Genomic DNA, 14,450 nt, shown 5'->3' with positions numbered 1-14,450 from the left:
AATACTACACTTTGCATGCTCTTCCCAAGCACTGCTAACCTTTGGGTCTCAGGCCAACTAATTCCAACAAGGGGACATCACATTAATTGTATTATCCCCCAGTGCAACTTAACCCCATAGAGCCATTATCTGAAAGTATTTAGGAGCCCTGCATGGAGCTAATACCAAAAGGCAAGTTATCACTTTTAACCTACATAGTAAGAATATATTCTAACATTCCTAAAAGATAGGATAACTTCATAATATCCATCTAAATGTACCTGCATCATTTCCATTTTTTTCATACTTTACATTCTTTACAATGCAAAGCAAGTTTTGCTGGCATATGTCCCATATTACCTGCATTTATATATTTTTAAAGTGTGCTGAGGCATTACCCACCTGTGATCACTCACTTTATCAAACAAAAAAATTCTATATAAAAACTGTACCTTGTATCGCTTACATTTTTCTTTTTTGGTAATCTTGTATGGATTCCCCAAAGTTCTTGCTTATTTACTTTACAACTGATGCTCCCTGCAAAGAACATCACACCATTAGGCGCAAGTGCTCTTAGAATAAGAACTAAGGGACATGTTCTTGCTCCCCTTTAGGGCTCCTACAATTGTGTCCAAGGGCTTAGAAAATGAGTCCTTCTGTGTGCAATTGCCCTGTAACTAAGATATAAACTATAAGGTTAGACTGTCAAGGAACTTTCATTTGAAGCAGGGTAGGTGGTTACGGTGAGGGCAGTGAGGTTGGGGAATGCCCTTTCTAGTGATGTTGTGATAATAGATTCTGTTTATGCCTTTAAGAGGAGCCTGGATGAGCTCTTGAACAAGCATAGTATCCAAGGCTAGTGTGATACTAATATCTACAGTTAGTATTGATGTTGATCTATAGTTTATGTATGTGAGTGTGTAAATAGGTCAGTATAGGTTTGTGTGTGCTGGGTTTACTTGGAAGGGTTAAACTTGATGGTCTTTTTTCAACCCTATGTAACTGCATCTCTTCCAAAACATATAATGGCTAAAATAGGTTGCAAAGTTTTCACACTGTATTTCATTTTAACCAATTAGATAGAAGAGAAAATACAACGGACAGGATGATTAAAACAAATTCACTGAAAACCGCCATCCAATACAGATTTAACCTGCTTAGGAGATAACCATATGGAAAGAGAGCAGACACTCAATGAGCAGTCTCCCAAATAGGCATGTAAAAGAACCAAGTAGAATTTATTCAGGTACAGAATATAATAATAGAGCCTTATGTGTTTAGTGTTATCATAACACCTGTTTGAAAGACTGCTCATTGAGTCCCGGCTCTTTATCCATAGGGTTGGTTCTGCTCCGCTCGCTGAAGACTGGGGCAGTGAAGCTTGGCCTCTTCTGCACTGTTGTGAGTTTCTGAGTTATTCTTTGGACCAGTCTTTTGTTCCTATTATTCTTGCTTCTGAGGAGATAAGCAGTAGAGATGAGTTTTTTCATCAAAATTCGCTGTCAAAAAAAATAGTCATAAGTCACAGTGGTGTCAAAATGGTGCAGCCACATCAAAAATGGCATGTGACAGTGAGATACCCTACCTTTATCATTTTTTGTTGCACATGAAGACTGGCCACTTAATAGTTTACTTATAGTTTTCATTTGAAACTTGCACAGCTGACAATGGTAGGGTGTGGGGATTTTAGGTATGGCATGTTGGATGTGATTTATTTTATTTTATGATTCTCCACCTAAAGAAAAACTTAAGTTAGGGACTGTTAAATGCCCAACATTTAACAACCCCAGCTGCTTAGCTATGGATTTGGGTCCTCAACTCTTTCCCTATTCAAAATTATGCCTAACAATAAAACCATATTCTCTTACATTTTGAACACAGAGATGCTGCATTCAGATGTCCAGTGGACTAAAAAGTCAAATGATTGTAAATGTTTGTATTTGGGGTGGCAAAATACCATATGTATATGTAGCCACATTCTAATCTTGCAAAGAATGTTAGAATCTGGCCTAATCCATACTAGATCCTGAATTATTTAGCAATTTAGGACAATGGCCCATGTCATTCCTGCCTCCATTTGGCACAGACCACTTGTTCTATTTAGAAAATCCTCTTGCATGTCATAATGTGGCCATACTCCGGTAGATTTAAGATGCTAATTCTGCCCTCTGTATGGGGCTTTCCCAATTAATATCTGGCCAAAAATAGGGCATCCACAACAAATAAGTAGATCTTTCAATGTATGGCCACCTTAAGTTGTGACGCCCAATGAAACTATGGTGGTACAGAAAATTAAGTTTCAGGAAAGATTTATATGCCTTTTAAGCCTGTGACACTGATGGGCCACAGTACTAGTGACAGTTTCCAATGTGGCCAAATTCATATATGTACTGATTTAACTATGCAGTCTACAGTACTAATAAATATTCCTTGTAATACATTACAAGCTTCAATTACCTTCTGTTGCATGACATCACCCTCCTGTAAAAACTCATGATCCCTTTTTAACTAATGGTGTGATTTTGCACTCTGAAAGTAACCCAAAGCAATGATCAGAAATTAGGTTTCATTATTTAAATGGAGTAGGATATTAAAAGCAAATGTTTAATTCCTTGCAATGGCTAACTGTACTGTAGTGGTCATGGTAGATATTTTAGAAAACCAGAATCTTGAGTGGTGATTTGTTTTTTTACTTTAATTTTCTCACACCAAGAGGATTCACAAACACTGTATTTCCTCCCGAAACCACGCAGGTTGCCTGCCCATAGACTTTAATGGAAGTGAAATAAGTGCTTTACTTAAAAATCTAATGTGAAGGGACCCGGAGGATTTCAGTTGTTTATCTACTAGAGCAGAACCTGGCATGCCATTAGCCTTATAGGTTTGTACCGTAGGTGCAAATGAGTAGCATTGACTTTTTAGTGTGTGTAATGTTTTGAAGATTACACTTCAAAGTAAACCATGAAAAAAAAATCAGATTGCGATCAAATTTTCAATGGGTCTACAAACTCCCATTGACTTAATAAATAAATGTCCAAATTTCGGGGGTTCTTGCAGAAAAATGTTGATGCCACATCTACCTACTCCTGCCCACTTATTTTGTTAATACCATACTGCACTATGCATGACCAGATTTAAAAGTCAGAGAGACTACAGCCAAAAGGATGATGCTTTAAAATTATTGAATACATTTAGCCAAAGCTATTCAGATCTAGCAGGGATCTTTATGTTTATCTAAACAGCTTAAGAAATCAAGAGAGATCATAATGCACTAAACAGAATATATTTATATAATAATAATATTGAACAGGGGTTCCCAACCACTGAGCCGCGGGCTGTGTTGCAATGGGCTGCCTCTGATCCCAGCAGTGTTTACAAAGTAACCGCTGATATAGGAGTCTACTGTGTCAATATGAATATACAGGTATGGGATCTGTTATATGGAAACCCATTATCTAGAAATCTCTGCTTTATGGAAGACTCTATTTTAATCAAATAATTACAATTTGTAAAAATGATTTCCTTTTTCTCTGTAATAATGAAGTTCTTTGTACTTGAGCCCAAATACGATATAATTAAACTATATTGGAGGCAAAACAATCCCATTGGGTATAAATAATTTTTTTGTAGATTTTAGGTATTAAGAACCAAATTACAGAAAGATCTCTTATCTGGAAAAACCCCAGGTCCCATATCTGTGCTAGCACACACACTAACAAGCTGTGTTGTGTAGGTGGGTGTGCAGGTATGTTTTGTGTATTAGGACATTGTTAAATACCATCACATCTGGAAACATTTTTCACAGTTTTGCATTCAAACTTTTGTTTGCATACAAACAAAAACAGCAATAAATAATCTCAAATAGAAAAATACATTAATAAATAGCATTGATAAGCTTGATTAGATTATAAATTTAATTTATAGGCTTCAAGTGAGACACTGGCCAGTGTCATGATTTGCTTTACTACACTGTACTACACTGTTTCAGCAGAAATACCACAACCACGCTTAGAGCTGCATAGACAAGTGGCAAGTTCATGGAAAAAATCTCCAAGTAGTTTATGGCTGTGGGAGATAGCAATGGTCATTTGTGGTTTGCAAAGTATTGAACAAAGTAAAGTTTTGCACTGAATGACTACAATGCCGCATGTGGGCACCCATGCTTCAAATGCAACCTGACACCAGCACAGAACAGGAGAAAATGAATAAGGCTAGAGATTAATAGATGTCTGGTTAATGCGGTACAAATCCGCTGAGCTGTTCAGCTTCCCTGACATCACTGGCTTTTGCCCAAGGCTGAATTTCTCATCTGTTAGGAATATTAATTAGCCACAGGATTACCTCCATTCCTGCATCAAATAATGGAGGCATCTAGCAATGAAGACCAATGTCTGCCATGGGCCTTAAATGTCTCTCCTTCTTCTTTTGACAAGTACTGCTTGCACTTTCCTTAGGGTGCATTCAAGTTTATGGGTTGTAGAGAACCACTGTGTTAAGTACAGCGATAATCAGCTAAAGGGCTGTTTTTCCTAGCTACTACCTGGTGTGTTCAGTAGAGCTGTATCACAGCTTAAGTTAGTGTTATTGTTATGGTTTTTGAACCATTTATGTTTCTATTCTGAAGATCCTGCACTTAGAATTAAACTGTATTAGTGGCCACAGCCAGAAAATATAAACAAAAAATGTGCCAGTCAGGTACTTAAAGGGAAGCCTATTACCCCACAGTTGTTTCCTCCAACAGGGGTATGAGCCTGCACTTCAGATGGGGGAAAATTTATTTTGCTAAGAAAAGCCTCCCATTAATTGATCTGGCGCCTGCACCTTCCCAGTGAAAATATAGTATACAAAACAGGCCATTTGTACCTTGTAAAAACAGTTTCATATAAAGTCTTTTTTTTTTTAATTAAAAAAAACATACTTTAATATTATTAATTGCCATTGGATAATCCCACTTTGAAAAATCAATTTTAAGAACTCTAGTAGAAAGCACTGTTGAAGTTATTAATATAACGGCTGGCCTACTTGACTTACACACTTATCAAGAATTAACTGTGTAGAATCATGGATTTAGAGATACAGTAAGCGTGGCCTTTGCTTTAATGTACTGCATCTTTTATGTAACCCAAGCAAGTTTCATATACAACTACGATATTAGGGTGAAGAAAAAATGGAGCTACTAGTAGTAGCTACTTTTTCACGGCTACTAAACGCCAGAAAAAAAAAATACTAAGAACTGCCTCTGCTAAAACACATGTAGAGACAGTTATCAGTAAAAGGTCAGCATTGTCTATTTTAGTAGCCACAACAAGTAGCGGCTACTAGTAGCTCCGTGTGTCTTCACCCTTAGAAAAACCATAATACAATTGCGCAAAAGCCCATGGGAATGCTTACATAACACTGATCTATTATAATTCTTAACATAGCTTTAGCTTTTGAAATCCATAAAAGTATTTAATCTTCTTGTGCATCATGTTCAAATCCATTTGAAATGAAATTTACGAAGAATACTTACGGTGCTAGATATTCTTGGTACTATAACTGAATGACTGATACCAAACTCCATATATCTAAAACCTTGTTATGACAAAATGTGTTCGAAGCAGAGAAAAGTCTGAAAATCAGTGTTTTAGAGAAGTGACATTAGGGTGCATTTCTAAGCGCATTCACTCTTTTTATCCCCACAATACAGTGTTTTTTCCCCATAATTCTAAAATTATTGTGAATGCACACGGGCAAGTTTTTTGATGAAATTTCACTGCATCTGCAACAGTTGCATGCTATTCACCTAAAGGGATGAAACTGCAAGTTCACGTCATCGCAAATCAGGCACAGTGGCACCAATATATAAGTCTGTTTATTTCCGGTGTTCAGCACGCGAGTGGTATGTGCCCTGTTCTTTTGGTATAGGTGTGCTGCACCTATTGACACAGGATGTTGAGGGAACCCTGGAGCTACCGCCTTGCCAGGGGCGCTCAATTTGGAAGAGAAGATAGGATAAAATGAGCAGTGCCAAGCACAACTTTACAAAATTGCAAAGGGCACATTTTAGTTCAAGTTCCTTTAATTAAAGCAGTTTTACCACACAACTGACTGCGGAAAGCGCAATTTGCCTGCTGCTTTTGAGTATGTACCTTATGATGCTTTTTATATTTGTATTATATTTGTATGTTATAGTTCTTCTAATGCAATGCTGCAAACATGTTGGCAAACTTAATACAAACAATAAATAGAAAGGGTTCTGTACTTCATAGTAATCTTTTTAACGCAAGTTATTATGTTGCATTTGACAAAAGAAATCTGACACTGATATATTTAGGGCTTTCATTCAGGCAGGGTCTCTCATCATATTATAAAGAGCTTAATTAATCAATTTCTTAGCAACTCCATCAAACCTGGAATAAATTACTTTGGGTTCTATAGGTTTCTAACAGAAATAAAAAGTTTTTTTAAATGGTATCATGAAATGCCTATTTTTTCTCTTGCTGAGGCCTTTTCTGCAAGGCTAGCAAATACGCTTATTCAAAATCACAACAATGTTGCATGGCCTGGGCTGCGACCTTTTAATTAACTATAAGTTATTCCATTCAGAATCACACTGCTGACGGTACATTCTGTTCTGAAAGATCCTCAGAGGATTTCCTCTTTCTGAGGAAATGCCAAAGGGCCTTGTGGTTCAGTGGGCCTAAATCACTGCCACTCAATCTAAACATCTTTATGCTAATTTTAAAACAGAGATATGTCTTAAACGAATTAAACACAGTTAATGAATAGGATATTTAACCTCATTTTACTATTGTGCAATATTACATGAGCAGTAATACTGTCACTTATAGTTACATGTTGTTAGAAAATGTATATACATGGGGCTTAACAGAACACAAACCAAAAACCTTTATATAAAGTACCAATATATTTATGGGCTGTAAGAACACATTTGTATACCTGAACTTTATAAAGCACCATCTGTGGCATACACCGAAAGATGCATACCAACTTTTAACATGTGACACAGCATTTCTGGAGCAATGTCAGCAAATAATGCACATATATTGAACGCATGACTAGTGGGGTGAGGTGCTGAAAAAACAAATGCACAGAATGGCTTGCCAGACACATTCAAAGGAGGGCACAGCAGGATCTTAAATTACAGTTTGCTATAGCAGGTTGGGCAGGACCTTGACCCACTAATGTGGTTATCTGGTCTGAAAATATATGAATTCATGATGTAATAACATTTTGTACTAGATCTAGTAAGCCATGGCAACCATTTAGATATTTCCATTAAAAACAAATGTTTTGATTTCCTGTGTGCACTCCGCAATAAACACTTGGAGGTATTTTTTACACCAGCTCAAGTCATGTGTATGCATCCTTCCTGCCTCTTTCTGTGATAATTGTGCAACATAATAACTAAGCCCAGTGCCCTTGGAGGATTGCACCAGCTGACAACCAATACAAGTCTTTGGCATAGTAACCGTGATTGTATGGACTTTTGTTACTTATTGTAACTCGATAAATAGGCTTAAAAGCCATCCTGCTGTAGAGTGTGTTACCTGCAATGTTGTTCTTTACCCAGTCATGTGGTAATGAAAGCCTTTAACTATATAGGATATGTAGTTCGTATAAAGAACTACTGGATAGAACCTGGAATATCTAGAAAATGAATTAAGTATGCCAAATTGACCCGGTCACCTCGCCCCCCGCCCTCCCATGCATGTGCGCAAACAAATGTGCGAAATCTGTGTGTACACACGTATATAACCATATCCACTGACACCCAGGGGGGGTGGGGGCAGGGAAGGAAAGTGCAGTAACATTTATCCATGGCATGGGAATGAGAGAGACAGGGCTAGGGGTAGGCAGAAGAGGTACCTGTCATGCTAGGAATGTGCTGTGCCCCTCCACCACTGCACCCTAGACAGGTGGCTTTACTGCCTACCCCTAGTTCCGGTCCTGCTGGGAAAGGAGGCAGCAAGAAGAGGAACAGATGGATGGGACTAGTAATGTTTTGGGTGAAATTTTAAATCAAGCAGCCAGAAACACATGATTTTTTTTAAGCACATTCCTTCTATATTTAGAGGAGTATAATGCACTGCCAATTTTTTGTTTTTTAACACACTATGTCCCCTTTAAATTAAAACTGAAGCTTGAAAATTTTGAGTCCAAAATTTATTTTAGATATCCAGCTATCTTATACAGAATAAGAGTTTAACATTGGTTCTCAGATTTACTTACTTTTATAAAAGTTCACTGATAGCTGCAGATACACACAATATTGCTACAAGTGCTTTAGTGGTTCGAGTACATAGTATATATTATTATCTTTTAATTCTGTAACCTCTACCTATTAAGCAGCAGAAATATCATTATTCACATTAGTACCTGATAGAGTGGAGCATACAATTTGTTTTCCCTATCATGTACATACATGCCAATTTTTTACTGCTCCACAGTTTTATGACTTTCTACAGCAGTATTCAGTTAAAATTTCAGAACACCTATGTGTTTCACCACCTTAAAAATTACAGGTGATATAACTGCACATGCAGAGGTCGCAGAAGAATGCACCAGTCTGATATGTACAGTGCTGTATTTTGCTCTGTGCAGTAAAAAAATTCCCAGGTGTCTGGAAATTCAGGAAAAGTTACAAAATATTTTTAATATAAATGTGATATTTTGAATTCTTTTGTTATTATATTTGTAAGACATCACACATATAAACAAATCCTTTTTCAGGACTGTTGATTCATTGAGATGAAACAATTTGTTGTGGTGTATCACTGAGATGAAGTATGGATCTTTAAAAAACCTATATATTTTTTTACAACTTAAATAACAACAATAAATAGCTGTCATTTTGGTCCACTGTTCATACACAATTATTACAATGCAGAAACCATGAATACAAAAGGTTAGGTTCTTGGTACCATTTCCGTTCATCTTTGGCTGAGGTGTGAGACAACATATATCAGGCCAACCAGAAGTAAGCCCCGTACACCCACCATAAGAATGAGGAATAGAAGAAGAATGGACATGACTGGTTCTACCACCTGATTTCCAAGGTTCCATCGTGGAAAGCCCATATTTACAAGCTGCTGGTTAATTTCAGAGAATGGAGAGCGTCCTTCTGGCCTCCTTTCCTCTTGTGGAATCTGCTGTGGGCCTTGTCCACCATTGGTAGGCGTGTTAAAATATCCCTAGTTTTAGGGGGAAAAGCAATATTTAAATAAAAATCTTCAAATATCCCAACAAAGTACCAGGCTAGTAATTTAGTATCCCATACCAGAGGTTCAGCTGCTTTAGGTTAATGAGGAAACATGCCTCTGCATTGGTCCACCATAGCTTTCCTTTTGTCACTAACAGACTATTCATGCGGTGTAAGATGGCACATATTTGCATTCTGGCCATCTTTTTCAAGCTCTGTATTTGTAGCCATTTCTCTGCAATGTCCACCACCATTTTTGCTCTCTAATGTTAATGTGGTATGTATGATACGTGGAATAGATACCCTGTTTGTTTGCAGTCATCAAAACATAAAACGCACTACTTGGAGAAAAATTAAACTTGGGCATTAAAAATAATTATTAATATCTGTAAGCACACAATAACATTTTACATGTCGCTTATTGTGATATTAATATCAGATAAAACTCCACGTAACAAATAGCATTTGTAAGAAAGATTCTAATATACAAACATATATATTTATATGAACATATGATAGAAAAGCTAGGTTTTATATACTACAGAAAGCTTACCTGTCGCTGATTGTTAGTTCTCGTGTGAGCATTTGTTCTTACTCGGGGGTCATCATCCTGGACAATTTCACCGTTTGCCAAAATCCGCACCATCTCCTCTGTGTAAAGGTACTTTCTGAGTTCACCTGCTGTATACAAACATATTTTCAGCTTCTACTTCAACAAGGATAAAACCTTTAGATTTTCATTTGAAATATAGCAATGCATATCTATATATGCATATATGGTTCATCTTAAAGGAGAAGGAAAGGTAAGAAGTAAGTAAGCTTTATCAGAAAGGTCTATGTAAATACAGCCATAAGCACTCACAGAAACGCAGCACTGAGTTCTCTGTCAAAAGATTTCTTGTTTCTGTTATCATGTGCCAGAGACACACAGCTCTCTCCTGCTCCCCCCTCCCTCAAGAATGCTAAGAACTCACTCCCCCCCCCCTTAGGAATGTGGATCTCAGCCAATCAGCAGGAAGCTTCCTCATAATCTTACAAACTGAGCATGTACACTTGGGGGTATATTTATGATACTGAGTAAAAAGTGGAGTAAAACATCACTGGTGATGTTGTTCATAGCAGCCAATCAGATACTTTGCTTTGATTATCTAACTGTTGAAATCTAATTGCCGATTGGTTGCCCTGGGCAACATCACCGGTAATGCTTCACTCCACTTTTTACACAGCATCATAAATATACCCCTATGTCTCGGTCTCCGTGTCTGACATGTTTTTTCCATAATGCTGTATTATTTCCAGGAATCCCAATACAAAAGGCAAAGGAAGCCCTGAAAGTGACAGCTAATCAAGGCAGCATATATATTGCTGCACAGCATAGTATAAAGTACTGTACAACTAAAGAGGTGTGTGCATTGATACAATTAAGTTTGTAAAAAAAGCATTTGGATAGAAACAATATTGAGCATTGCACCACGGGTTAGTACATAACCTTTATAATCTTTTATTTTTCTTCTTATTTTTCTGTGGTGAGCCTGTTTCCTTCCAACTACCTGTTCCCAGAGTACAAGCACTGACACTGCTCACTGGGCAGCACAGACAGGGATCATTCCAGCAGCCTCAGGGGCAGATTACTGCCGGTATAGGCAACCTGTGGCAGCTTCTACAGAACTTCCGATTCTTAATGCGCCTTTAAGCTTGTATTCCTACAACAGCTGGCGTGCCAGTTTCTCTGCCCATAGTTTGGGTACTGTGCCCCAGCTCTGTACGGTGTGTTTGTGAGAAGATACAAATGCAAGCTTACCATGCACACGTAAGCAAAGACATGTACTATCCAGCCTACTTCCGGGTATTTGCCTCCAGGCTCAGCTGTCAGGAGTCCCTGCTCGTAAACACAGGAAGTAGCGACAGGCTGGATTGTACCAGCTTCCTTTTCAGCTTCACTTCAGCGGCGTATTGTGCTCTCTAGCGCCATCTACTGTAGTTTTAGGAAACGCACAGAAGAATAAGTGCTCAGTGTGTCTCCGGTATAATTAGTTAGTGATTCTTTGGATCCTATTTGCAGACACAACAGAATAGTTTTTTTTTATTGGTATATAAAATCGTCCTTCAGGTAGCAAGAGTTCATTGTAGGTGATTGCTATAGAATCTATAGTCTGTGGCAAAAATGCTCCAGGTGCCACAAATCAGGAAGTATACAATCTGCGTCACTGAAGTGCTTCTGTCCCCTTCCAATCCCTTTTAGTATAGTGGGAGCCCTCCAGCCAGTCCTCCATCCATCCTTTGCACCTACACCCAGGTTCATTATAAATTGTAACGTTCCTTTTTTCTATTTTTGGAAGCACATAGAGCACATATACACATACTGTCTATAGCAGTGATCCCCCACCAGTGGCTCCTGAGCACCATGGTTCTCACTACTCCCATGGATGTTGCTCCCAGTGACCTCAAAGTTTGAAGACTTGAAGATAAATTTTGGAGACATAAAGACATAGGTTTATGCTAAAGAGAGTTTCCTGCAGGCTAGCAGTCCACATGGGGATGGGGCTACCAATTATATGGGGCTACCAATTAGCCAGTCGCAGCCGTTTTTTCACGGAACTTTCAAGGAACTTTTTTCAGGCTTGTATGGCTCCACAGCACTGTTTACATTTGATTGTGGCTCATGGTTAAAGGACCAAAAACCCCATGTCTAGAGTTTTGTCTTCTCCTAAAAATTGTTAATAAATATATACATAAATCTCACAGACTAACAGAATCATCGTATTAGAGTAGAATCTTACCCCCTACTTAGGTGGGTCCAGGATGCTCATGCCCCAGACCATCAGCTTGGGGAGCCATGCAGAGATATACTGGAACAAACAGGCAGGCACATGTGGGGTCCCTTTTGCGTCAAAAAAAGTTTTCAAGAAGCAGCTTGTAGTGTTGATAAAAGTATCAAAATGTATTTATTCCATAAAAAACAACTGCAAAAGCCTTCCGCGTTTCGTACCGGTTAGTCAGGCGCAAGTTCGGCTTTTCACTCTACTGCGCGCGCAGCGAAGAAGGAAGGAGGAAGCGATCGAAGAAGGAAGGAGGAAGCGATCGAGGAAGGAGGAAGTGATCGCTGCTACCCCGGGCTGGTGCTGTTCTCTCCGTACAGGGGCACCAGCCCGGGGTAAAATGTAAGCGATTTAAGTCACTAGGGGGTGCCTACCATTTTGGCACCCCCAAGTGACTTAGCTTTTCCTTCTCCTTTAAGGCAGATTTATCAAAAATGAGTCACTCAAGTTTTTAACTTTTATGTCCAGCTGACCTATAGAGTCCAAATATTTCAACATAGCTGTTCAGTGAATCCACAAAAATACCAAAGAAGGCCAAGAGCAAGTTTTTAAAATTTAATTCAATCAGTATCAGTGCAAATATTTGCTATATTAAATTCAATAATCATTAAGGTTCAATAAGAATCGATCCATAACTATTATAGGTTGAACCTACTTAACTCCATGTTGCAAGGTGTGGCATGGCATTTATAGAGATATTTTTAAATGTTTCTTGATTAGTATTGCCTAAATATGTGTAATTAAATCACACAGCATGTTAATTCCAGAACAATAATCATTTAAAAAGTGGGTAAAATGTGCACAACACTGGCTGGCTGTTATGCTAAACCTGCTAGTACACAGCTTTTAATATTGATTGAACTAACAAGATGTTCAGATTAAGGATTCCTTAGATGAATGGATTGCTTTTATGACATGTCCGATATTTCTTGCTTTAATTAGGCTGCACGTCTTATGTAGTATTATCTCTGAAGGCAGCAGGTCATTGATTTTTCTGCAATATGTAACCAATTAAAAGCTGTAGTAAACTATAGAAAGTATATGTCACGACACCATTGCAAATTTTAACCGCCTTGTTTATTCTGTGCATTAATGACTTTATTTCATTAAGCAAGCATGCTTATAGCATTAAAATAGTTTCTATGAGAATAAAATTGAATGTTTTTTTATCACCTTTTATAAATATTTGTTTAAAAATGTGCTCAACTATATGCACGCTTATTTTTCATACAATTTGACACTTGCAGTGGTGCATAATCTATTTCCTATGATATAAATAAATAGCGGTCTAGCCTATGATTCAGCATATCAATTCTCACCCCTTAGGCAACAAAATTGAAACCCATAATCTTTTCTTTCCATGCATCATTTTAGTTCAATTAAAAAAGATTCATACAGATAGGCCTTTGTTATATTCATTAAATCAATCAACCCATAGCCCAAAAAATCCAAAATTATGCTATTCACATAAATTGCCAAATACTGCTGGTCTGTTAATTTGGACTGGTGCCTCTTGTACATTTGCATCTGTCAGTGTCCCATCTATACATACAGTCAAAGAGATTCACAGAATATTCTGTCAAAACTGACCGTGCAGTGTGCCATGTATTCAAAAACTGTAGTAATCGGCAACACTGCCCACCCAAATCTGGGCATGTATGAACTTATTGTCCTCAAGAAATATGTTTGTGACATATTTGTATGAATTATTTTCTGATGATATAAGAGGTATTTTGATTCCATGTACGGATTTGGATAGGTGTTTAGTATGCAGTGCAGCACTATGTACTGACACATAGTAAATTAACTTGTTTAACTGCTCAAAGCAGTTGGACATATTTAAAAGAATTAGCACATCCATCTGCTTTGATAAATGTGCTAATTCTTAAACAATTCTTTTCTAAATCACCCCCTAATTCTGTTAAACGTCTACATTTTGATTATTATTAAGGGGAAGGCACCCTTTAGCAGTTTGGGACTGGTACAAGATGGGGGATTAGGATGCTGAATACACCCTCTATTGGAATCCAGGATGCTGTGGTTTTAAGTATTCTGGGTGCCACATAATTGCTTTTATTCTTGTAAGAGCAGTTTATGTTTTTATACTTTATTAAATAAAGAATTTTATTCTTTTGGTGCTTTTTCTGCTCGCTAGATGTTTTAGTGAAACCCATTATGCTGATTTGGAATACCAATGAAAATGTATCAACTATGATGTTAATGTGATGAGCCTGCATTGAACAAGGGGTTTGGGAGTACCCATCTATATCTGTGCACTATTAATCAGTGGGGTAGTTGTAGTTTAACAAGAACTTTTTGAATATAAGCAATAGTTTTTTGTACTGGGTTTTAACTTTTTCCTTCACCACTGATAAAGGAATATAATTAAGGTCCAAACACTGTTTTTTAAACTCATTGGTTGGCTCTAAAGGTTTTGGTCCAGATAG

The 14,450-nt window shown here is 37.7% G+C and overlaps 1 protein-coding gene across 5 annotated transcripts; it reads right to left on the bottom strand.

Moving 5' to 3' along the window:
* Positions 1 to 1,198: 1,198 nt before the first annotated feature.
* On the bottom strand, positions 1,199 to 11,123 carry fam241b (family with sequence similarity 241 member B). Of its 5 annotated transcripts, none has more exons than XM_031905041.1 (4): positions 10,986 to 11,123; positions 9,738 to 9,865; positions 9,030 to 9,176; positions 1,199 to 1,478 (listed from the first exon to the last, which is right to left on the bottom strand). In XM_031905041.1, exons 2-4 carry the CDS (start codon positions 9,828 to 9,830, stop codon positions 1,266 to 1,268), a joined length of 453 nt encoding a protein of 150 aa, XP_031760901.1. In that variant the 5' UTR covers positions 9,831 to 9,865; positions 10,986 to 11,123; the 3' UTR covers positions 1,199 to 1,265. The 5 variants fall into 5 exon arrangements, with proteins under 5 accessions (XP_031760901.1, XP_012821972.1, XP_031760902.1 ...); XM_012966518.3 differs by having other exon boundaries at positions 1,199 to 1,434; positions 10,986 to 11,105; XM_031905042.1 differs by lacking the exon at positions 10,986 to 11,123 and adding an exon at positions 10,674 to 10,968.
* Between the last annotated feature and the right edge of the window lie 3,327 nt (positions 11,124 to 14,450).

The sequence above is a fragment of the Xenopus tropicalis genome, chromosome 7, assembly GCF_000004195.4.
Source record: "Xenopus tropicalis strain Nigerian chromosome 7, UCB_Xtro_10.0, whole genome shotgun sequence".
Classification (NCBI taxonomy): Eukaryota; Metazoa; Chordata; class Amphibia; order Anura; family Pipidae; genus Xenopus; species Xenopus tropicalis.
This window is presented reverse-complemented; position numbering and strand designations above follow the sequence as displayed.